A 26,468-nucleotide genomic window follows, 5' to 3' on the forward strand; every position below is an offset into this window, starting at 1 on the left:
AAAGGACGGAAAGCAGTAACCTCCTTGCCTTTTGATTGATTGAGAGAGATAAGATTGCCTGCTTTTACTGTATCTATCCATGGGAAATTCTTTATTCTGGCACCAGCCGCATCCCGTACCACCCTCCCGACGTCAGACTAAACGTGACTTTCCTATTTGTCTGATATTTTCTCTGTCGTCATCACGCACAGTTGCCAAACAAGAAGCCACGTTGACGAACTGGACTGAAGTCGACTGCTGCTGTTTACCCCAGAAAAGAAAAGGAATAGCTATTTAAACGAGTGTTTTCACGCTTCCGACACACATTAGTTAGATATGTCTTCGCCGCCGAAGGAGAAAATCGAGACCAAAGGAGGACACCTCCCGGCTGGTATTGAACCTTATGTTGCTTTTTTACAACACAAGCAACATCGCTTTTTGTATTCACGGTTCAGCTGACGTATCACGGCATATGCATTAGGCCTATGTCAATAATTGCATTTGACAACGTTAGTTAGATATACCTACATTTCAAGTAGACTAACATGTGTGTACTCTAACATGTGCTGCTGTTGAACAATATCGTATAGTTTAGCAATTAAATCAGTTTGTTTTCCTGTCGTTAGGTCCTCTTTCCTGGATGACGTGCCATATTGTAACGTTAGCTAAACGCCTGATCCACACCACGCCTATCGAATACGACTTAATCTTGCAAGACAATTTGATAGACGTTACCAATGCTAGATTGCCTGAGTGCCATTAAAGCTATATATTTGATTATAGCTTAGTATCGTGGAAGCTACCATTTTAAAAGTCTATGTGGGGAATCTGATAACACCTAAGGAGTACGTGGACAGAAAGTAGGGCACGGTAGTATGCCATAATTGCCAGAAGACACTGACCCCTCCCATTACGCATGTTTACACTGGGCTGCACTGAGGTCAGTACGCAATTAGGAGTTACATTAACACCATGGAGCGGTGCAAGATATGGGTCGAAAAACATACCTCAACGCAGGAATGGGATTAGCCCTTGATCATGACTCCGTTACATTACACATGAGTCATTGGACAAAGGTGTCTTCTATATGCGTGAGTTTTAAGAGCCAGGGGAGTTTTCTTAACAGCCGTGACTCTCTGTACATTAACACGGGTACGGTTTTGGAAGCAGAAGTACCTTATCTTTTCAAAAAACAAAGGTTAAAGTGATACACCTTTTATAGGGTTAGAATTCCCACATGGCCACATTTCCATGTTACAGCGCCTGTTTACGGAAAACATACGGAAGACATTAGGAATTAGGAAGACAATGTGGTCTACCTGTACTAATTAGCTATCTGCGTTTCTGAACGTCTGTGCTGTGTGTAAACGGAAGACAGACGCCACACAGCTCTGAGTAGCGCAGTGCTCTAAGGCATTGCATCTCAGTGCAAGAGGCGTCACTACAGACCCTGGTTCGATCCCGGACTGTATCACAACCGGCCGTGATCGGGAGTCCCATAGGGCGGCGCACAATTGGCCCAGCGTCGTCTGGGTTTGGCCGGGATAGGCCGCCATTGTAAAATAAAAATGTGTTCTTAAAACTTCTTACGCGTGAGATCCCGTTAACGGGATCGACTTGACAACAGCCAGTGAAAGTGCAGGGCGCCGAATTCAAACAACAGAAATCTCATAATTAAAATTCCTCAAACATACAAGTATTTTACACCATTTTAAAGATAAACTTGTTGTTAATCCCACCACAGTGTCCGATTTCAAAAAGGCTTTTTCCAGCCAAAGAGAGGAGTCACAAAAAGCAGAAATGGAGATAAAATGAATCACTAACCTTTGATGATCATCATCAGATGACACTCATAGGACTTCATGTTACACAATACATGTATGTTTTGTTCGATAAAGTTCATATTTATATCCAAAACTCTCAGTTTACATTGGCGCGTTATGTTAAGTAATGTTTTGCCTCCAACATCCGGTGATTTTGCAGAGAGCCACATCAATTTACAGAAATACTCATAATAAACATTGATTTAAGATACAAGTATTATACATGGAACTTCAGATAAACTTCTCCTTAATGCAACCGCTATGTCAGATTTCAAAAAAACTTTACGGAAAAAGCACACCATGTAATAATCTGAGTACGGTGCTCAGACACAAAAACAAGCCATACAGGTACCCGCCATGTTGTGGAGTCAACAGAAGTCAGAAATAGCATTATAAATATTCACTTACCTTTGATGATCTTCACTAGAATGCACTCTCATGAATCCCAGTTCCACAATAAATGTTTGTTTTGTTCGATGAAGTCCATAATTTATGTCCAAATACCTCCTTTTTGTTCACGCGTTTAGTTCAAACATCCAAATTCATGACGCGCAGGCCTGACGAAAAGTCAAAAAATTCCATTACAGTCCGTATAAACATGTCAAACGATGTATAGAATCAATCTTTAGGATGTTTTTAACATACATCTTCAATAATGTTTCAACCGGAGAATTCCTTTGTCTTCAGAAACGAAAAGGAACGCAGCTACCTCTCACGGGGGCATGCCTGAGTGAGCTCATGGCACTCTGCCAGACACCTGGTTGAAACAGCTCTCATTCCCTCATCCTTCACAGTAGAAGCCTGAAACAAGGTTCTAAAGATGATTGACATCTAGTGGAAGCCTTAAGAAGTGCAATCGGACCAAATTTTACACTGTAAATTGGATAGGCAAAGACTTGAAAACTGACAAACCTCAGATTTCCCACTTCCTGGTTGGATTTTTTCTCATGTTTTTGCCTGCCATATGAGTTCTGTTATACTCACAGACATCATTCAAACAGTTTTAGAAACTTCAGAGTGTTTTCTATCCAAATATACTAATAATATGCATATCTTAGCTTCTGGGCCTGAGTAGCAGGCAGTTTACTCTGGGCACCTTATTCATCCAAGCTACTCAATACTGCCCCAGCCATAAGAAGTTAATTGACTTGCCTAGTTAAATAAAGATAAAAAGTGTTGTCACTGAAAAATACTGTTTACTGTTAAAACCAGTTAAATCAGTGTGTATTTTGTTTTTGTGAAATTTATTTTGATGTGATATGAAAGTAGAGGGATATGTTTTCTAGAACCATACTGCAATTGAGAATCAATTCACGTTTAGAGAGAGTATTTGGGTTCAATTCTCAAGGGGGACCAGTACGAAAACTGTAGGCCTATGCACTCACTACTGTAAGGCGTCCATATGCTTCCCAGCCGAAAGTGTTCGTAAGAGTTTGTGCATATATTATGACAACATTTTGTGACGTTTTGGACTTCGGCAAGGTTTTATTTTTGGTTCGGGGGCACACTTTTTGTCTTGAGGCAAGCCAAAGTCAGTATCTGAAGTCTACGCCCCTTCATCGGTGATTGATCAACAGTAGGGATTCTTCAATGTATTTATTTAACTCTTATTTTACCAGGTAAGTTGACTGAGAAAACGTTTTCATTTACAGCGACGACCCGAGTCTTTATTGTCATTCAATGAGAGATGACTCACTTTCATGCAATTTGTGAAATACTGCACCAAACATCTTAGTTGGATGTAAAATTGAATCACTAAAACGTCAAAATTAATGACAGATTTACTGCGTTATCTTAGATTAATTCAGACAATTTTGAGGAAGTGTATACTGGCTACGGTGTCTCAAAATGAACAAACAGTACTATCGCTGCTTTTGCTAATTTTTCAAACAAAGGTCTTTTAAGGGAGTATGTGAGCACACTCCTTTAGGCGCCAGACGAACTGAAGCATGCTGATGCCTTAAATCGCTCTGGATTAGAGCGTCTGCTAAATGTAAAAAAAAATATGTATTTCAGCATGATATGAGTGCAATCACTGTCTTCATTCTGGATCACAATCTATCTACTGTATGTCCTTTATATTACACTGATTGGCCTGTCGCCCAGTTAGGCTATCTGATTATCTGTCTGTCTGTGGTTTATTTAACTGCTTTGGTGAAGGACAATTTCATTTTGTCTTTTATCTACTCTGTACCCTAATGCAGCGCTTTCCAAACTCAGTCCTGGGGATGGTTTTGTCTAGAAGGGATACAGCTTTTGTCAAAATTGACTTTTCATAGCAGGTGTAGGACAATTTATGCAGCAGGTTAGGAAAATTAACGTTTTGAGTTGATACGTTGATTATTTGAAACAGCTGTGTAGTGCTAGGACAAACCACTAAATGTGCACCCTTTGGGGTCCCCAGGACCGAGTTTGGGAAAGGTATCTGCTATCCGGGATCCTTGGGACGTCCCTACCTTAAACCCTTAACTTAACCATCTTAAATGTCAACTTCAATGGGGTAGGGACGTCCCAAGGGTCCCGGATAGCATGGACCGTTTGGGGGACGCTGTCCTAATGTGTGTCAACGTGCATGTGGTGTGTGTTTGTTAATATGAAACAGTTTTGGTGTTTTAATGTGCGTGTTTGTTTGTTAATGTGTAACCGTCCTAGTGTTTAGCTAATTGCGTGTGTCTGTGTGTGTGTGACAGTAAAGGCAGGGGGGATGAGGATAGTGCAGAAGCACCAGGGAGCAGCTCCACCTGAGACCCCTCCCATCGTAGACGAGGACGAGGACTTTGTGGAGGAACCTAGGTAACACACACACTAAACTTTGACCTGTGGCCTCTGAACAGCATGCCAGAGTACTCTTGCTTCTTTTATTATCAATATACACACACACACACAGTCCAAATGTTTCATTTTTAGAACTGGTGAGAACATTCTACAAACAAGCCAATTACCCTCTAATTCACCAAATAACCCGTGATTGGCCGGTAGCTGTACTAGAGGAGAAAACCACCAGGTCTGATACTATCTGTTCAACAAGGTGAGGGCCACCTTGTTTTATTTAGATGGTTGTTATGGCCTAATGTTTAGTGGTTTTTCTGAACATGTGTTTGAGGCTTCATTAATGTGTTGTCTGTGTCTGAGGCTTCATTAATGTGTTGTCTGAGGCTTCATTAATGTTGGGTAAATGCATGGTGCTTTACACCCCCGCTAAGTTCCGCTCTGCGTCTCCGCTCTTGAGCAATGTCTGTTTATACAGGTGAAATATTCCCACCACACTATCTGTGTGTGTCTGTGTGCGCGCTTCTTTGTGCATACAGTGAGGGAAAAAAGTATTTGATCCCCTGCTGATTTTGTACGTTTGCCCACTGACAAAGAAATGATCAGTCTATAATTTTAATGGTAGGTTTATTTGAACAGTGAGAGACAGAATATCAACAAAAAAATCCAGAAAAACGCATGTCAAAAATGTTATGAATTGATTTGCATTTTAATGAGGGAAATAAGTATTTGACCCCTCTGCAAAACATGACTTACTACTTGGTGGCAAAACCCTTGTTGGCAATCAGAGGTCAGACGTTTCTTGTAGTTGGCCACCAGGTTTGCACACATCTCAGGAGGGATTTTGTCCCACTCCTCTTTGCAGATCTTCTTCAAGTCATTAAGGTTTCGAGGCTGACGTTTGGCAACTCGAACCTTCAGCTCCCTCCACAGATTTTCTATGGGATTAAGGTCTGGAGACTGGCTAGGCCACTCCAGGACCTTAATGTGCTTCTTCTTGAGCCACTCCTTTGTTGCCTTGGCCGTGTGTTTTGGGTCATTGTCATGCTGGAATACCCATCCACGACCCATTTTCAATACCCTGGCTGAGGGAAGGAGGTTTTCACCCAAGATTTGACGGTACATGGCCCCGTCCATCGTCCCTTTGATGCGGTGAAGTTGTCCTGTCCCTTTAGCAGAAAAACACCCCCAAAGCATAATGTTTCCACCTCCATGTTTGACGGTGGGGATGGTTTCTTGGGGTCATAGGCAGCATTCCTCCTCCTCCAAACACGGCAAGTTGGGTTGATGCCAAAGAACTCCATTTTGGTCTCATCTGACCACAACACGTTCACCCAGTTGTCCTCTGAATCATTCAGATGTTCATTGGCAAACTTCAGACGGGCATGTATATGTGCTTTCTTGAGCAGGGGGACCTTGCGGGCGCTGCAGGATTTCAGTCCTTCACGGCATAGTGTGTTACCAATTGTTTTCTTGATGACTATGGTCCCAGCTGCCTTGAGATCATTGACAAGATCCTCCTGTGTAGTTCTGGGCTGATTCCTCACCGTTCTCATGATCATTGCAACTCCACGAGGTGAGATCTTGCATGGAGCCCCAGGCTGAGGGAGATTGACAGTTCTTTTGTGTTTCTTCCATTTGCGAATAATCACAGAAACTGTTGTCACCTTCTCACCAAGCTGCTTGGCGATGGTCTTGTAGCCCATTCCAGCCTTGTGTAGGTCTACAATCTTGTCCCTGACATCCTTGGAGAGCTCTTTGGTCTTGGCCATGGTGGAGAGTTTGGAATCTGATTGATTGCTTCTGTGGACAGGTATCTTTTATACAGGTAAGAAACTGAGATTAGGAGCACTCCCTTTAAGAGTGTGCTCCTAATCTCCGTTCGTTACCTGTATGAAAGACACCTGGGAGCCAGAAATCTTTTTGATTGAGAGGGGGTCAAATACTTATTTCCCTCATTAAAATGCAAATCAATTTATAACATTTTTGACATGCATTTTTCTGGATATTTTTGTTGTTATTCTGTCTCTCACTGTTCAAATAAACCTACCATTAAAATTATAGACTGATAATTTCTTTGTCAGTGGGCAAATGTACAAAATCAGCAGGGGATCAAATACTTTTTTCCCTCACTGTACGTGCACGTGTCTGTTGAGTGTACTCTGCAAAGACAACCGAACGGTCGAACAACCTGTTGAGTTCTATGGAATCATTCAAACTCAGCTAGTGTTTTAGGATCCCCATTAGTTCCTGTCAAGGCAGTCACTACTCTTCCTGGGGTCCAAACAGGAACAACAAAACAATGGTCTGCATCATTAGTACAACAATACATCACACAATACATTGTGCGCTATACAAGTGTACACTGTTCCACCAATACAAGTGTACACTGTTCCACCAATACAAGTGTACACTGTTCCACCAATACAAGTGTATGCAATAGAATGTTAGTGTGTGCTGATGTCCTTAAGAGCAAACGAGATCTGTCTTTAGGTCTGGAAAAGTAAAGAGGGCAAGAGGTTTAGAGTATCGGAATGCACCCGGCAGGGTGTGCCCTCGACTGAGCCTGTCTAGAGAGGACTTCCCTATTCGGGAGTGTAGTAGTCACATGATTTCTCTTGACTGCAGTGGTCTGACCGACAACAAACTCCCTGTTTATCTTTAATGGAACATGTATACAGTATGTACTATAATTCATTTACATTTCTATAGTACTCTGGAGGAACTTTTCTCAGAGAGATATATATATATATATACACACACACACACACACACAGTTGAAGTCGGAAGTTTACATACACTTAGGTCGGAGTCATTAAAACTCGTTTTTCAACCAGTCTACAAATTTCTTGTTAACAAACTATAGTTTTGGCATGTCGGTTAGGACATCTACTTTGTGCATGACACAAGTACATTTTCCAACAATTGTTAACAGACAGATTATTTCACTTACAGTGAATTATATCACAATTCCAGTGGGTCAGAAGTTTAAATACACTAAGTTGACTGTGCCTTTTAAACAGCTTGGAAAATTCCAGTAAATGATGTCATGGCTTTAGAAGCTTCTGATAGGCTAATTGACATAATTTGAAGGCCAGCGTCCCGGAGTCGCCTCGTCACTGTTGACGTTGAGACTGGTGTTTTGCGGGTACTATTTAATGAAGCTGTCAGTTGAGGACTTGTGAGGCGTCTGTTTCTCAAACTAAACACTCCAATGTACTTGTCCGCTTGCTCAGTTGTGCACCGGGGCCTCCCACTCCTCTTTCCACTCTGGTTGAGAGCCAGATTTGCGCTGTGTCTGTGACATCAGGGATAAAATTGTAGACCTGCACAAGCGTTGGGACGTGATCTTCAGTTTCTATAGTCAATTTGCTTGGATGAGAATAGCCTTCAACTGTTGGCTCAGATTACTAGAAAATAGACTGACGAGTTTCAAGAAGAGTTATTTCTTTCTGGCCATTTTGAGCCTGTAATCGAACCCACAAATGCTGATGCTCCAGATACTCAACTAGTCTAAAGAAGGCCTGTTTTATTCTTTCTTTAATCAGAACAACAGTTTTCAGCTGTGCTAATATAATTGAAAAGGGTTTTCTAATGATCAATTAGCCTTTTAAATTGATAAACTTCGATTAGCTAACACAACGTGCCATTGGAACACAGGAGTGATGGTTGTGGATAATGGGCCTCTGTACGCCTATGTAGATATTCCATAAATAAACAGCCATTTCCACTACAATAGTCATTTACAACATTAAAAATGTCTACACTGTATTTCTGATCAATTTGATGTTATTTTAATGGACCAAAAAAAAAGCTTTTCTTTCAAAAACAAGGACATTTCTAGGTGACCCCAAACTTTTGTACGTGTGTGTGTGTATGGTGGTAGAGGAGGAGAGTGGTTGCTGTGTGATAGCTGAACCACAGAGAGAGGCTTACCTTCCATCCTGGCCTAAAGAGGGAGGCTGCCATAATGGCTCCGGGTTCTCTCTGGAGAGAACAGAGGCGGCTGTGAATCTGCCCGTGTGAAATGCAGTAGAAATCCCCACTGATGCATGCAACTTGGCTCTTGCCCTAGTTCTGGCTCAAGCTGTCGCTCATTAAAGAGCTAGTTTAGAGTGTGTGCATGTGTGTCCACCTGCTCTCGCCAGTGGGCAGGTGGGCTCTGTGTAGATGTGGAGCGGAGTGGCCAAGGGAACGCCTGTCACATACAATTTAGACCTCTAAGATGGATGGGAGGAGAGAGAGAGAGAGAGAGAGAGAGAGAGAGAGATGGACAGACTGAGAGGTGGGTAGAGAGGCTTGGTTCGCTCTCTCAGTCCAAGTAAATATTGAACTGTTGAAGCCAGTGTGGAAGTTGACAGTAAAGTCAACAGAGCGTTTTCACCATGGTCAACTCTGCTCTGCCACAAACACTTCCTGGTCTTCTGGGACCGGTTGCACCAGTTGGGTGTAAAATAAAGTTGGGCTTAAATGATTGGTCAAATGTTTTGCACAACCAAAAATATGACTAGTAGTTGCTTCATCGTTCATGAGATGTAATGATTCATAATGACGTTTGGTATGCTGCGCCTGTTAATAAGCTGTTACCATCCTCGTGGCAAAATGTACACTGTTTGTAAAGTGCGCCCTGCCCGTAAAGTATACACTTCACACATCATTTTGTAAAGCATCACCACATACGTTTTCTTAACCAACTGGATGAATCAATAAATGATTACTGTGAGAATGACTATCAACGAGTGACCAGAATATTAAAATAAAGTAGGCTAATGCCATTGAAGGCATGTATCAAATCTTTACTTACTGTAACTCCTAAAGTCATCAGTTAAAAAAAAAAAAAAAATCTGTTAAATCATTTCCCAGTGTGTGGCCAGCTATAATTTCATCAGCGTTTTTGATTGGACCAGCAGCATTGCGCTGATTTGATACAAGCACGGGGACTCGTCTCAATGGCAGATCTCCATTTTTAATATTTATGTAAATTGAGATGATGCTCATGATGATCTGCTCATTAGTTACTTATTGAACCTTTTGTTTAACTAGACGGTTAAGAATGACCGCCTACCAAAAGGCAAAAGGCCTCCTACTGGGGCTGGGATTCAAAATAAACATGAGACACTACATGGCCAAAGTAGATGTGGATTCGGCTATTTCAGCCACACTCGTTGCTGACATGTATAAAATTGAGCACACAGCCATGCAATCTCCAGAGCTTAACATTGGCATTAGAATGGCCCACACTGAAGATCTCAGTGACTTTCACCGTGGCACCGTCATAGGATGGCACCTTTCCAACAAGTCAGTTCGTCAAATTGCTGCCCTGCTAGAGCTGCCCCGGTCAACTGTAAGAGCTGTTATTGTGAAGTGGAAACATCTAGGAGCAACAACGGCTCAGCCGTGAAGCGGTAGGCCACACAAGCGCACAGAACTGGACCCCCAAGTGCTGAAGCGTGTAGTGCGTAAAAACGCCTGTCCTCGGTTGCAACACTCACTACCGAGTTCCAAACTGCCTCTGGAAGCAACGTCGGCACAAGTACTGTTCGTCAGGAGCTTAAGATGAAATGGGTTTGAATTGGAATGCCGACTACGAGCCAGGCCTAATCGTCTAACATCAGTGTCTGACCTCACTAATGCTCTTGTGGCTGAATGGAAGCAAGTCCCCACAGCAATGTTCCAACATCTAATGGAAAGCCTTCCCAGAAGAGTGGAGGCTGTCATGGCAGAAAAGGGGGGACCAACTCCATATTAATACCCATGATTTTGGAATGAGATGTTCGACGACCAGTTGTCCACATACACTAAAAGTATGTGGTTGTTCCACCTAGATATGTTAAGATGAATGCACTAACTGTAAGTCGCTCTGGAGAAGAGAGTCTGTTTAAATGACAAATGTAAAAACGTAGTGGATCATTTTGCTCTTCACTGGTTTAGGCTAACAGTAGTTTATATCCCAGCCAAAAGCCATTGGACTTGTCTGTTAATCAATGTGATGTTTCACTGAGTCGCTGTCTGTAGGCTATATTTGGTTATTTGATAAGTGGAGGTGGTTCATCTATCACTGATCAGACTCATGTAGCATGCTCTAATGTAGTGTAAATCAATTGTATTATTTTGCTATTGACACGTATAGGCAACTCCAAAAACCTGCGGCGGTTGTGAAATATGAACACTATCCTCTGTCTCTCTAAAGATACAACTATTTCTATATCATATGTTGACGTAATGAACAGAACCAAAAAGAACTGGGCCCCCACCCAGCCAACATCTCTCCATCCAGGGGAACAGAGTCCACATTTGGTCCATTGGGGGGAGGCAAAAGGCCAACCTTCAGATCAAGGCATTATTGTGAAATATTGGAGTATGGACATGCCATCTTCATTCCCAGTTACATTGTTTTTCAATTTTGTGCCAAATAGAAATTGTGTGAGCAGTAATAGGACCGAAGCGTAGTTTACATTGTTTAGGGGTTATATCAGTGGAGACCACCTCTCCCAGGGCAATAAGAGGCACCATATTTTTCTCTCTACTCAGCTAGGGGGCAGAAGAATCATGTCTCAACCCATTTTGGATGGAGCGAAACGCTAGTGTCTGGAAATACAATTTAAAGTTGGGTATGGCTAGTCCTATGTCTTTTGCTCTTTGTAAGTTTAATTTTATCTGGGATCGTTTACCATGCCAAATACATTTTGAAAGCACACTGTTGTATACCAATAGCCAGATGAGGGAACCATGGGTGTCTTTGAAGTACAGGAATTCAACTGTGGGAAAATATACATTTTGACAGTAGATATTCTGCCGGTTAACACTAGAACCGCTTGGCCCCTCAAGCTAATGAGCAGTCATGCTGACCGTGTAATTAATACATATATGCTATCACATATATGCTATCACATGGTTTTGTTTATAAAGGTCATATATGCTATCACATATATGCTATCACATGGTTTTGTTTATAAAGGTCTTGGGTAATGTTAGAATATGAAAATATATAGATTTAAATTAACACAATAGCATTTTCATCAGTTTGTTACTGTAGGCTGTATGTAAAAATAAACTAATAAACTAAATGTAAACTAAACACATTCAAGTATTCAACATTTTTATTTGTCGAGTGCCTTTTTTACAACTATGAATCAAAAAGCAACTCTGTTGGATCGCGGTAACGTTGTCTATTGACTAAAAGACAAAAAATATCCCAACCTGAGATGCACGGTCAGCAAGACGCACAATCAAATGAAAATCAGGAGCGTAAACATCATTATAAGCACCAAATGTAGTTAATAAATTGTGAAAATCAGCACAGAAGCAATAATGGCATTATAATGAATGTGTCTATGACCGCAGTCAATTATTGTCTGCTAGTGCTTAATGGTGCATCTTCACACAATGTCATCTGTTGGAGCATGTCACATAAACAACGAAAGCTGGTGAGTGCATTTTTTAAAAGTTTTTTTTTGCTTGAGATGTCATCACAGAGAGCAGGATCTACATTTTGTGCTGATAATCGTCCCGTAGCGTTGTCACCGGCTTGTTCTATCTAAATGGTGCCCTCCCTTCCTCTCCTGTCTCAGTTTTATTTGGTGGTTGTGTAGTCGTGTTCTCGCTTTTTTGCGCTCAGGCCTCGGAGGTGTAGGTTAAGGCTCAGGCTGAGGAGGTGTAGGTTAAGGCTCAGGCTGAGGAGGTGTAGGTTAAGGCTCAGGCTGAGGAGGTGTAGGTTAAGGCTCAGGCTGAGGAGGTGTAGGTTAAGGCTCAGGCTGAGGAGGTGTAGGTTAAGGCTCAGGCTGAGGAGGTGTAGGTTAAGGCTCAGGCTGAGGAGGTGTAGGTTAAGGCTCAGGCTGAGGAGGTGTAGGTTAAGGCTCAGGCTGAGGAGGTGTAGGTTAAGGCTCAGGCTGAGGAGGTGTAGGTTAAGGCTCAGGCTGAGGAGGTGTAGGTTAAGGCTCAGGCTGAGGGGGTGTAGGTTAAGGCTCAGGCTGAGGGGGTGTAGGTTAAGGCTCAGGCTGAGGGGGTGTAGGTTAAGGCTCAGGCTGAGGAGGTGTAGGTTAAGGCTCAGGCTGAGGAGGTGTAGGTTAAGGCTCAGGCTGAGGAGGTGTAGGTTAAGGCTCAGGCTGAGGAGGTGTAGGTTAAGGCTCAGGCTGAGGGGGTGTAGGTTAAGGCTCAGGCTGAGGAGGAGGAGGCTCAGGCTGAGGAGGTGTAGGTTAAGGCTGAGGAGGTGTAGGTTAAGGCTCAGGCTGAGGGGGTGTAGGTTAAGGCTCAGGCTGAGGAGGTGTAGGTTAAGGCTCAGGCTGAGGGGGTGTAGGTTAAGGCTCAGGCTGAGGAGGTGTAGGTTAAGGCTCAGGCTGAGGGGGTGTAGGTTAAGGCTCAGGCTGAGGGGGTGTAGGTTAAGGCTCAGGCTGAGGAGGTGTAGGTTAAGGCTCAGGCTCCTTCGTATCATCTGAGATCCCCAAGGATTGGAAAGCTGCCGCGGTCATCCCCCTCTTCAAAGGGGGAGACACCCTGGACCCAAACTGTTACAGACCTATATCCATCCTGCCCTGCCTATCTAAGGTCTTCGAAAGCCAAGTCAACAAACAGATCACTGACCATCTCGAATCCCACCGTACCTTCTCCGCTGTGCAATCCGGTTTCCGAGCCGGTCACGGGTGCACCTCAGCCACGCTCAAGGTACTAAACGATATCATAACCGCCATCGATAAAAGACATTACTGTGCAGCCGTCTTCATCGACCTGGCCAAGGCTTTCGACTCTGTCAATCACCATATTCTTATCGGCAGACTCAGTAGCCTCGGTTTTTCTAATGACTGCCTTGCCTGGTTCACCAACTACTTTGCAGACAGAGTTCAGTGTGTCAAATCGGAGGGCATGTTGTCCGGTCCTCTGGCAGTCTCTATGGGGGTACCACAGGGTTCAATTCTCGAGCCGACTCTTTTCTCTGTATACATCAATGATGTTGCTCTTGCTGCGGGCGATTCCCTGATCCACCTCTACGCAGACGACACCATTCTATATACTTCCGGCCCTTCCTTGGACGCTGTACTATCTAACCTCCAAACGAGCTTCAATGCCATACAACACTCCTTCCGTGGCCTCCAACTGCTCTTAAACGCTAGTAAAACCAAATGCATGCTTTTCAACCGTTCGCTGCCTGCACCCGCACGCCCGACTAGCATCACCACCCTGGACGGTTCCGACCTAGAATATGTGGACATCTATAAGTACCTAGGTGTCTGGCTAGACTGCAAACTCTCCTTCCAGACTCATATCAAACATCTCCAATCCAAAATCAAAGCAAGAATCGGCTTTCTATTCCGCAACAAAGGCTCCTTCACTCACGCCGCCAAACTTACCCTAGTAAAACTGACTATCCTACCGATCCTCGACTTCGGCGATGTCATCTACAAAATAGCTTCCAATACTCTACTCAGCAAACTGGATGCAGTTTATCACAGTGCCATTCGTTTTGTTACTAAAGCACCTTATACGACCCACCACTGCGACCTGTATGCCCTAGTCGGCTGGCCCTCGCTACATGTTCGTCGTCAGACCCACTGGCTCCAGGTCATCTACAAGGCTATGCTAGGTAAAGTGCCGCCTTATCTCAGTTCACTGGTCACGATGGCTACACCCACCCGCAACACGCGCTCCAGCAGGTGTATCTCACTGATCATCCCTAAAGCCAAAACCTCATTTGGACGCCTTTCCTTCCAGTTCTCTGCTGCCTGCGACTGGAACGAATTGCAAAAATCTCTGAAGTTGGAGACTTTTATCTCCCTCAACAACTTTAAAAATCTGCTATCCGAGCAGCTAACCGATCGCTGCAGCTGTACATAGTCCATCTGTAAACTACCCACCCAATTTACCTACCTCACCCCCCATACTGCTTTTATTTATTTACTTTTCTGCTCTTTTGCACACCAGTATCTCTTCTTGCACATGATCATCTGATGATTTATCACTCCAGTGTTAATCTGCTAAATTGTAATTATTCGATTTATTGCCTACCTCATGCCTTTTGCACACATTGTATATAGATTCTCTTTTTTTCTACCATGTTATCGACTTGTTTATTGTTTACTCCATGTGTAACTCTGTGTTGTCTGTTCACACTGCTATGCTTTATCTTGGCCAGGTCGCAGTTGCAAATGAGAACTTGTTCTCAACTAGCCTACCTGGTTAAATAAAGGTGAAATAAAAATAAATAAAAAAAAGGCTGAGGAGGTGTAGGTTAAGGCTCAGGCTGAGGAGGTGTAGGTTAAGGCTCAGGCTGAGGAGGTGTAGGTTAAGGCTCAGGCTGAGGAGGAGGCTCAGGCTGAGGAGGAGGAGGCTCAGGCTGAGGAGGTGTAGGTTAAGGCTGAGGAGGAGGAGGCTCAGGCTGAGGAGGAGGAGGCTCAGGCTGAGGAGGAGGCTGAGGAGGAGGCTGAGGAGGAGGAGGCTGCTCAGGCTGAGGAGGAGGAGGCTGCTCAGGCTGAGGAGGAGGAGGCTGCTCAGGCTGAGGAGGAGGAGGCTGCTCAGGCTGAGGAGGAGGAGGCTGCTCAGGCTGAGGAGGAGGAGGCTGCTCAGGCTGAGGAGGAGGAGGCTGCTCAGGCTGAGGAGGAGGAGGCTGCTCAGGCTGAGGAGGAGGAGGCTGCTCAGGCTGAGGAGGAGGAGGCTGCTCAAGCTGAGGAGGAGGAGGAGGCTGCTCAGGCTGAGGAGGAGGAGGAGGCTGCTCAGGCTGAGGAGGAGGAGGAGGCTGCTCAGGCTGAGGAGGAGGAGGAGGCTGCTCAGGCTGAGGAGGAGGAGGAGGCTGCTCAGGCTGAGGAGGAGGAGGAGGCTGCTCAGGCTGAGGAGGAGGAGGAGGCTGCTCAGGCTGAGGAGGAGGAGGAGGCTGCTCAGGCTGAGGAGGAGGAGGCTGCTCAGCTGAGGAGGAGGCTCAGGCTGAGGAGGGGGAAATGTTTTAAAATGACATGCCCTCCTTAAACTGGTTATAACTTCATTTCTGTTGTGATATTAAGATTCTATCACTGACAGTGTTACATAGACTTATTTAAGAAAAGTCAAGGACTGAGGGGGGGCATGACTTTAAAAATGGCAGAGTAATAACAATGCATTTAATTTTGTAAAGTGGTTTCTTGCATCAAACACAGCAAGATGTAACTTAAAGCGGGTACAGCCGCCGTGGTCACAGTAAACTAGCACTGAAAGTTGCACAGTTTGTGCTCATCAGAACTGAAAGTGGACAATGGAAATGGAGCCTGTGACCTGACTTCCTCTTTTGGGCGTTACCATGGCGACACTCCATTTTAACTCCCCCTTCACATTTCTGGATTGGTTGAACAGTGCAGAAGTTTTTTATTATTATTTGTATTCTTTTTTGGGGTCAAGACCAGTAGTTTTAGGCTTTTCTTTTATGCTTGCTACGTTAGGTTAGTCAGTCGTTAACTTCTTGACAAGGTCGCGGGTGTTGTACCATGGATGCTAGCTACAATATGTAGACTACCTTAAGTGTGTATGCTACTTTATGTCTCCCTGTAGCCCTGCCCAAACTTCCAGAGGTAGTGGCCGAGGACAGCATTTTACCTCCTGTAATAGTTCTGCTGTTAAACTAGACCGGACTCGTTTCTCATGTCAAGGTCCATGTCCACCTCGGAATGATCCCGCTTATTCTCTCTCATTCCTTCCCTCTCAACTCAACCCTTTTCCTCTCTCTCCCTGCTCCAAAGGTGTGTTCTCACCCCTCCCCCCTATCTGCTGTTTGAGTTGCAGTGTAGATCCAGACCAGGATTAATGTTAGTCATTTAGCAGGTTGGCAGGCAGGTCCACAGTACTGTGGCTAAGCTCAGGGCTCTCTTTTCTCTCTCTCCCTCTGGAGTCATACTAGGCCAGGATGTTCCTTTCCGTATAACACACTGTTCAATGGGATCAAACAGAAGTGATTTCTGTTCCTGTCTTTGTAACATCCTGAAAGTCGATGGTCAGTGGTTTTGACACTGACATTTCATCTCAACAAAATGTTATTTTGTCCCGTCAGTGTTGCCATGGAGACAGTCAGTCTGTTTTTATAATCTCTCTCTCTGTCTCTATCTAGCCCACCAAAGCCCACTGTGGTCGTTTCAGGAGTGGTTACAAAGGTAAGTTCTCGCTCTCGCTCTCGCTCTCTCTCTCTCTCACACACACCCCTACCTTAGCCCACCCCATTCCACATACGCCATGCTCACCCCCCTGTGGTTCCTACTTACCATCTGTACCTTTTTAATCCTCTATCTGTCTGTGTTATTACACCTGCAGGCTCTTTAGCTCTACCCCCAGTCTTTCCATGTATCCCCCAACACGCCTTAAGGCCCTTTACCTCTCTGGTTCTACCCCCAGTCTTTCCATGTATCCCCCAACACGCCTTAAGGCCCTTTACCTCTCTGGTTCTACCCCCAGTCTTTCCATGTATCCCCCAACACGCCTTAAGGCCCTTTACCTCTCTGGTTCTACCCCCAGTCTTTCCATGTATCCCCCAACACGCCTGCAGGCCCTTTACCTCTCTGGTTCTACCCCCAGTCTTTCCATGTATCCCCCAACACGCCTGCAGGCCCTTTACCTCTCTGGTTCTACCCCCAGTCTTTCCATGTATCCCCCAACACGCCTTAAGGCCCTTTACCTCTGGTTCTACCCCCAGTCTTTCCATGTATCCCCCAACACGCCTGCAGGCCCTTTACCTCTCTGGTTCTACCCCCAGTCTTTCCATGTATCCCCCAACACGCCTTAAGGCCCTTTACCTCTCTGGTTCTACCCCCAGTCTTTCCATGTATCCCCCAACACGCCTTAAGGCTGCGACAGGCCTTAAATAAAGCCTGGTGAACCAGGGGGCAGCTGTTCACATGACTTTATATTCTCCCACTGAGATGACCTTTGAGAGAGGAGCTACATCTCCCTGATAAAGCCTTACTGCCTCAGTTCTATCTGTTGAGGTTTGGTGAACTAGGGGTTAACACTGTCTAAATTCCACTCAATTATATTGCATTCCTATGGCGAGAGATCTCTCTCTCAAATTCTAACTTTCTCTCTTTCTTCCTGCTTTACTGTCTTTTCTGGTTGCCAGCGATTTTAATTCTGCATCATTAAAATGTAAATATGTAACTTTTTGGGCGACCCGAACATAGAAGTGCGAGTTATAGATCTATCATTCTCATTGAAAGCAAGTCTAAGAAGCGTTAAATCTGTTCTATATGCGCTATTTCTACTTTTCCCGTGCTTTTGTCTTTTACTTTCGGTTTTGTACACCAGCTTCAAACTGCTGAAACAATATTTTTGCTTTGGGAAAATATATTTCACAGCTGTTTAGATGGTATAATGAATCTCTACACTATACTGAACAGAAATATGAACGCAACATGTAAAGTGTTGGTCCCATGTTTCATGAGCTGAAATAAAAAGATCCCAGAACTTTTCCATATACACAAAAAGCTTATTTCTCACAAATGTTGTGCCCAAATGTGTTTACTTCCCTGTTAGTGAGCATTTCTCCTTTGCCAAGATAATCCATCCACCTGACAGGTGTGGCATATCAAGAAGCTGATCAAACGGCATGATCATTACACAGGTGCACCTTGTGCTGGGGACAATAAAAGGCCACACTAAAATGTGCAGTTTTGTCACACAACACAATGCCACAGATGTCTCAAGTTTGTGCAATTGGCATGCTGACTGTAGAAATGTTCACCAGAACTGTTGCCAGATAATTGAATGTTAATTTCTGTACCATAAGCTACCTCAAATTACATTTTAGAGAATTTGGCAGTATGTCCAACCGACCTCACAACCGCAGACCACGTGTAACCACGCCAGCCCAGGACCTCCACATCCGGCTTCTGATACCAGCCACCCGGATAGCTGATGAAACTGAAGAATTATTGCACAAACAGTCAGAAACCGTCTCAGGGAAGCTCGTTGTCCTCACCAGGGCCTTGACCTGAATGCAGTTGGGTGTCGTAATTGACTTCAGTGGGGAAATGCTCACCTTGTGCTCTTCACGGATGAATCCCGGTTTGAACTGTACCGGGCAGCTGGCAGACAGCTTGGATGGCGTCGTGTGGGCGAGCGGTTTGCTGATGTCAACGGTGTGCTCCATGGTGGAGGTTGGGTTATGGTATGGGCAGGCATAAGATTTCACACAATTCCTGGAAGCTGAAAATGTTCCAGTTCTTCCATGGCCTGTATACTCACCAGACATGTCACCCATTGAGTATGTTTGGGATGCTCTGAATCGATGTGTACAACAGTGGTGTGTTCTAGTTCCCTCCAATATCCAGCAACTTCGCATAGCCGTTGTAGGTAACATTACCTCCGCCACACTCATCCTCAACACAGGGGTGTGTGCTTAGTCCTGCAGCCCCATCCACGTGGATGGGGTTGCAGTGAAGCGGGTCAAGAGCTCCAAGTTCCTCAGTGTCCACATCATTTAAGGACTTAAAATGGTCCACACACGCGCCTCTTTCCCCTCAGGAGGTTGAAAAGATTTGGCACTACAGAGGGTGGTGCGGACAGCCCAGTACATGGGGCTGAGCTCTCCGCCATCCAGGACCTCTATATCAGGCGGTGTGAAATGGAGGCCCGGAAGATCTCAAGCCACCCAAGCCATAAACTGTTCTCACTGCTTCCGCACGGTACCGTTGCTTCAAGTCTTACACCAACAGGCTCCTAAACAGCTTCTGTTCCCAAGCCATAAAGCTAACTGAATAGCTAACTGAATAGCTAACTGAATAGCTAACTGAATAGCTAACTGAATAGCTAACTGAATAGATAACTGAATAGCTAACTGAATAGCTAGATGGACTATCTGAGTTGACCCTTGTATTTAATTTGATTCTATGGACACTGACACTCCAACACACACACACACTTCATAATTTGCTCACACACAATATGCACATACAGTGCCTTCAGAAAGTATTCATACCCCTTGACTTTTTCAAAATGTTGTTACAGCCTGAATTTAAAAGGGATTCAATTGAGATTGTGTTCACTGGCCTACACACAATACTCATAATACTCAATGTCAAAGTGGAATGATGTTTTTACAAATTAATAAAAAAATTAAAAGCTGAAATGTCTTGAGTCAAAGTATTCAACCCCTTTGCTTAACAAAGTCATAATAAGTTACATGGACTCACTCTGTGTACAATAATAGTGTTTCACATGATTTTTGAATGACAAGCTCCTCGCTGTACCCTACACATACTTTTGGCCATGTCGTGCAATTGTATGTGGACACCCCTTCAAATGTGTGGATTAGGCTATTTCAGCCAAACCTGTTGCTGACAAGTTGTTAAAATCGAGCACACAGCCATGCATTCTCCATAGATCAATATTGGCAGTCGAATGGCCCGTACTGAAGAGCTCAGTTACTTCCAACGTGGCACCATCATAGGATACCACTTTTCCAACAAGTCAGCTTGTCGAATTTCTGCACTTCTAGAGCTGCCCCGGTCAAAGTGCTGCTGTAGTGAAGTGGAAACGTCTAGGAGCAACAACAGCTCAGCTGAGAAGTGGTTGGCCACACAAGCTCACAGAACAGGACCGCCGAGTGCCGTAGCGCATAAAAATTGTCTGTCCTTGGTTGCAACACTCACTACAAAGTTCCAAACTGACTCTGGAGGAAACGTCAGCACAAGAACTGTTCGCCGGGAGCTTCATGAAATGGGTTTCCATGGCCGAGCAGCTGCACACAAGCCTAAGATCAGCATGCACAATGCCAAGCGTCGGCTGGAGTGGTGTAAAGCTCGCCGCCATTGGATTCTAGAGCAGTGGAAATGCGTGATGGAGTGCTGGATCACGCTTCACCATCTGGCAGTCCGACGGACTAATCTGGGTTTGTCGGATGCCAGTAGAACACTACCTGGCTGAAGGCATAGTGCCAACTAAAGTCTGGTGGAGGAGGAATAATGGTCTGGGGCTGTTTTTTCATGGTTCCGGCCCCTTAGTTCCAGTGAAGGGAAATCTTAACGCTACAGGATACAATTACATTCTAGAAGATTCTGTGCTTCCACCTTTGTTGCAACAGTTTGAGGAAGGCCCTTTTTTTGTTCAGCATAATGGCCCAGTGCACAATGCGAAGACCATACAGAAATGGTTTGTCGATCGGTGTGGAAGAACTTGACTGGCTTGCACAGAGCCCTAATCTCAACTCGATCGAACACCTTTGGGATGAATTGGAACGCCGACGGTGAGCCAGGCCTAATCGCCCAACATCACTAATGCTCTTGAAGCTGAATGGAAGCAATGTTGCAACATCTAGTGGAAATTCTTCCCAGGAGAGTGGAGGCTGTTATAGCAGCAAAGGGGGGACCAACTCCATATTAATGCCCATGATTTTGGAATGAGATGTTCGAGCATAATACTTTTGTCCATTTACAATTATCTGTAAGGTCTGTCAGTCGCGCAGTGATTTTCAAACACAGATTCAACTACACAGGTCAGGGAGGTTTTGCAAAGAAGTGCACCTGTTGGTAGATGGGTAAAATTAATACTTTTAATCCTGAAGTTATTAATTACATTTTGGATGGGATATCAATACACTCAGTCACTACAAAGATACAGGCGTCCTTCCTAACTCCGTTGCCGGAGAGGAAGGAAAACGCTCAGGGATTTCACCATGAAGCCAATGGTGATTTTAAAACGGTTACGGAGTTTAATGGCTGTGTTAGGAGAAAATTGAGGATGGATCAACAACATTGTAGTTACTCCACAATACTAACTAAATGAAAAGAAGCCCGTACAGAATACAAATATTGTAAAACATGCATCCTGTTTGCAATAAGGCTAAAGTAAAACTGCAAAAAATGTCCTGAATACAAAGTGTTATGTTTGAGGAAAATCCAACACTACACTGTGCCACTTCATATTTTCAGGTATGGTGGTGGCTGCATCATGTTATGGGTATGCTTGTCATTGGCAAGGACTATGGAGCTTTTTTTTTAGGCTAAAAAGAAATGGAATAAAGCTAAGCACAGGCAAAATCCTAAAGGAAAACATGGTTCAGTCTGCTTTCCAACAGACAACGGGAGACAAATGCACCTTTCAGCAGGACAGTAACCTAAAACACTAGGCCAAATATACACTGGAGTTGCTTATCAAGATGATATTGAATGCTCCAGAGTGGCCTAATTACAGTTTTGACTTAAATCGTCTTAAAAATCTATGGCAAGACTTGAAAATGTGACTCGTTTCAGGAAACTAGGTGTATGTCGCAGGTCACTACTTCACAAGAGGGCCATTTGAATGTAAACTTTTCTTTTTTTTAAATCAAAATGCCACAGAAAAAGCCAGCAACCTTCCGGTTAGCCATGGTTGGCTGAGATAATGAGTGGGCTGGACATTCTGAGAGATGAGTTAGGATTGGTCTGCCATATAGCACGCTTCTGTAAATTTGAGCTGGTCTGTATGTGAAGGTAATCCTGTCTAATGTGGCATTTTTTAAGATTTATCGCGTAGTAGAACTGCATAAGTGTTGCTCTCCACTTTCTGGAGGACCAAGTTTTGAAATCAGTGGAATTAGAGTCTGATAGCTAAGGACATGGAGAAAATACTGTCTCCGGATTACATCTTCAAACTAAGGGCAACCATGGCATTCATGTCAGGGAGAAGCGTCCATCCATGACGTATATAGGTAAGATAGTCTAGCTAGCTACGTTTTCAGATTTTACATTAAAATGTACTGTTCGCTAGCTAGCTAACATTACGTGTATGATCTTATTATTTGTATCTCAGAGCCATTTGCTTTGCTAGTCATACCCTAATGTTAGCTAGCTGACATTGAACCTAGTTGGTTAGCGACACCCGTTGAATATGGCCAGTGTCAGTAAACGTTGGCAAAAAAAAGCGTAGGTTGTTGCCAGCAGCACAGTTGAAGTCACCAACGCTCTGGATAACATAAAAACAGCCTAACCAACTCTGTTAGGGTGAGTAAAATGGTCAGTGAGCTGTTCTCATTTGTGTCTGGAAGTAGCTAGCCAACGTTAGCCAGTTAGCTTGAGTGCTTGACTGTTAGCACAGAACGCTCGGATCAACCCTTAAAGAGATGGGTGGGGCTAAAGCTTAAGGGTGTGAACGATGCTGAATGGGTGTAGACAAAGCTCTCCAGTAGGTACCAAAACATTCAAAGGGGTTACAAGTTTATCAACTTTCAAAGCAGAATTACTTTCCCATTGTTCCTCAAATGCAGTGTATGAAATACCATTTTGTAGCTCTGTCTGCTTTTTATCCAATGTAAATAAATCAACTTGCAAACAATTCTAAAAAACATATTTTCACTTTGTCAGTATGGGTTTTTTTGTTGATGGGGGGGATTTTTGGGGGTTCAGGCTGTAACAACATAATTTACACTGACTCTGCACACCCACTCACATACAATTATCATATACGCTTCTGCTACTCTGTTTATCATATATCCTAATGCCTAGTCACCTTACCCTATACATATCTACCTCTATCAATCCAGTATCCCTGCACATTGTAAATATGGTACTGGAACTGACTGACCCTGTGTATATAGTATGTTTACTTGTGTTTTTATTTGTTGTGTTTTTGTTTTACGTTATTTCTAGTGCTACATTGATTATTGCATTGTTGAGTTTAGAGAAGCAAGAAAGCCATTTCACTGTACTTGTGAATGTAGCATTTCAACTTGAAACTCTATCGAACTCCTATATGTATCCCCATCCTAGTTTGACCCTAATCGAGTGTGTTTTTTCCAGAGGTTTATATAGATGATGTGACCTTCCATCTGGTCTCCCTACTGCATCATAATATGAATCCATCCATGCATAAATGTATTTATGTTTACAAAAAAAATATGATCTATAATTTACAATATGAGGGAACTAGTTTTCCGTCCAATTGTTGGAATGCTGTGGGCGTACCCCGACAACGGAATGCTGTGGGCGTACCCCGACAACGGAATGGTGTGGGCGTACCCCGACAACAGAATGGTGTGGGCGTACCCCGACAACAGAATGGTGTGGGCGTACCCCGACAACAGAATGGTGTGGGCGTACCCCGACAACAGAATGGTGTGGGCGTACCCCGACAACAGAATGGTGTGGGCGTACCCCGACAACAGAATGGTGTGGGCGTACCCCGACAACAGAATGGTGTGGGCGTACCCCGACAACAGAATGGTGTGGGCGTACCCCGACAACAGAATGGTGTGGGCGTATACCGGTCATAAAAAATATTCATGCGAGTAGACTGCTGATTTGGCCAGGTCATCCTCTCTTTGAGGGAGAAGTTAGAGGTGGGGTTTTTAACGTTTTTGTTTTTATCCAAAGCTTTGGCCGCAAACGAATATAGGATGAGTCAACAACATTATTTGGGTATGAGTTAACAGAATATGGACTTTTTAAAAGTGCGATTTTCACTGGACAGTTACTTTATGACTTTCCGGGAATGAAACACAACAGACCGTCAACACAGATTTCCCTATATAGTTCAGACTACATACTAGTTCCTTTTTATCGTACCATAAGGGGGTTCAGAGTGATGAGATGCCCAGATGTAGATCTCCTAACCTGGGTAACGAGGTCTGTCACCTCCCTGGCTTCTAGATCTAATACATCAGCTGTCTGAATTGTTTTCAATAGTAGTTATGGTCATAAACTGCAACCGTTATCTGACCAAAAAGAGATGGCCTTCATGAACATTACAAAACACAGACATGGCACATACAACACTACAGTTTTGCCTGTCCTGTGTGTGTGTGTGCTCTAGCTTCAGATATTCTGATTTCTCTACTGTAACAACACAACTCTTATCTATAGCCTTGTTTATTACACTTGCAGTTTTTGAAGTGACTCAAATAAAAATGCATATCCGACTCGAATCTGTTCTTTTACCTATACATACAAGTGATAGAAACTACATGGAGCAGCACTAAGGCCAGTGTCATGTAAACAGTATCTATAGGGCTCTGAATAAATGGTCTGGAATCAGATTGAGGAAAATATGTGGTAAAAAAATTGCATTTCAAAGAATTCTGAGATACTGTGTAAGTTTCTGTAACACAGCTGTACTAAGTGTCTGTGTTCTGTAACACAGCTGTACTAACTGTCTGTGTGGTTCTGTTCCCAGGGTGATAAGGACTTCACCCCTGCAGCGGCCCAGGTAGCTCACCAGAAGCCCCAGCCGTCTATCACCAAGATGCCCCAGAACCAGCACCTCACTCAGCACATTCACCAGCCCCGCAAGTGAGGCTACCGCCAAGCTTACCCTCCCTCCACTAACTCTGCTACAACTGGCCTCACAAGTAATCACCACAAACACAGATCTACGATCAGTTTTGTGTTTACCCCGTCCAATGCTTAAGTAAAGATTTGAGGAAGGGAAGCTGATCCTAGATCTGTGCCTAAGGGAAAGCCAACGCAATGTGATCAATGGACCACAGCAGCCTACCGACCAACCCAACAACCAATCATAAGCCAGAGATGAGCTCAAGCTCCTGCCTTCCCGCCACAACTGTCCTCACAGACCATAGTAGCCAGAAAGCAGCTTCTTAAGCCTGCAACCCACCAATTATGTGCCAGAAAGCAAAGTGAAAGAAACGGTGTGGAACCACAGAAACAGAAATCAACCAATCAAAGAACTACAGAAACCCAATCAAGCATGCACCCAATCTTCATATGTGCTCAGGTTACCAGGGCAACCCTTGTTAAGCATTCCATATGATTCCATTTCCTCTTTGTTCTTAACTTTCTATGAACTAAGAACCTGTCATCATAGAAAATGATAGAGGCCTCTAGTTGCGTAAAGGCAGCCTTTGCATGGGCAGCGAAATTAAGGCCTTCCACCATTTTAATGTAGTCAATCGAGTGGGACATCCAACTTCATTGGCTGATCCCTCCTGGTGACCCTGTTGGAGTCATGTCCAACCTGGTCATCAGGAGCGATCAGCCAATCGTGACGTAGAAGAAAACTGACAACTTCAAAATTGAGATTAGGGTTTGAGGTGCTATAATGGCACAGATACAAGATGAGTCTCTCTATGGTTGTCATAGACCGCAAATACACACCATCCCGTTTATGCCAGGTGTTGTTCATGTCAACTATAATTTCAGACTTTATTTAATCAAGAAGGATTTTTAGTTTATAAAGTGTAAAAAAATATATTAAAAAATCCTTAGTCTGTGAATGGACTTAGGTGTGGTTGTCATAATAAATAAAGATTTAACTTTAAAATCATTGTTTTATGTCTTCAATGTTACTGGGTAATTATGTCATTTTGTATTGTCTGTGAACAAATGTTGTGTATTAATCTTAGTGACCTGCATATATAGTACCAGTCAAAAGTTTGGACACACCTACTCATTCAAGAGTTTTTCTTTATATTTTTCTACATTGTAGAATAATAGTGAAGACATCAATACTATGAAATAATACACATGGAATCATGTAATTATACAAAAAGTGTTTAAAAAATATTTTTTATATTTCAGATTCTTCAAAGTACCCACCCTTTGCCTTGAAAGCTTTGCACACTCTTGACATTCTCTCAACCACCTTCATAAGGAAATCACCTGGAATGCTTTTCCAACAGTCTTAAAGGAGCTCCCACATATGTTGAGCACTATTTGGCTGCTTTTCCTTCACTTGTGGTCCAACTCATCCCAAATCTCAATTGGGTTGAGGTTGGGTGATTTATGGAGGCCAGGTCATCTGATGCAGCACTCCATCACTCTCCTTGGTCAAATAGCTCTTACACAGCCTGGAGGTGTGTTTTGGGTCATTGTCCTGTTGAAAAACAAATAAGCGCAAACCAGACGGTATGGCGCATCGCTGCAGAATGCTATGGTAGCCATGCTGGTTAAGTAAATAAATCAGACTGTCACCAGCAAAGCACCATCCAACCACCTCCTCCAGGGGGCGGCAGAGTAGCCTAGTGGT

At 43.9% G+C, this 26,468-nt stretch overlaps 1 protein-coding gene across 1 annotated transcript; it reads left to right on the top strand.

Annotated features, from left to right (window-relative positions):
• The first annotated feature begins 170 nt into the window (after positions 1 to 170).
• On the top strand, positions 171 to 25,763 carry LOC139531542 (death-associated protein 1 homolog). Its single transcript, XM_071328061.1, has 4 exons — positions 171 to 370; positions 4,493 to 4,595; positions 16,633 to 16,675; positions 24,660 to 25,763. The coding sequence occupies exons 1-4, from the start codon at positions 316 to 318 to the stop codon at positions 24,777 to 24,779; spliced, it is 321 nt and encodes a 106-aa protein (XP_071184162.1). The 5' UTR covers positions 171 to 315; the 3' UTR covers positions 24,780 to 25,763.
• Positions 25,764 to 26,468: the final 705 nt, after the last annotated feature.

Source organism: Salvelinus alpinus, chromosome 10 (assembly GCF_045679555.1).
Source record: "Salvelinus alpinus chromosome 10, SLU_Salpinus.1, whole genome shotgun sequence".
In the NCBI taxonomy this organism is placed as follows: Eukaryota; Metazoa; Chordata; class Actinopteri; order Salmoniformes; family Salmonidae; genus Salvelinus; species Salvelinus alpinus.

Excerpts from the sequence above, each read along its gene's own strand:
- LOC139531542 (XM_071328061.1), top strand. The coding sequence starts at position 316 with ATGTCTTCGCCGCCGAAGGAGAAAATCGAGACCAAAGGAGGACACCTC. Across the intron at positions 371-4,492 it reads AGGAGGACACCTCCCGGCTG|TAAAGGCAGGGGGGATGAGG; the intron begins GTATTGAACCTT and ends TGTGTGTGACAG. Across the intron at positions 4,596-16,632 it reads GACTTTGTGGAGGAACCTAG|CCCACCAAAGCCCACTGTGG; the intron begins GTAACACACACA and ends GTCTCTATCTAG.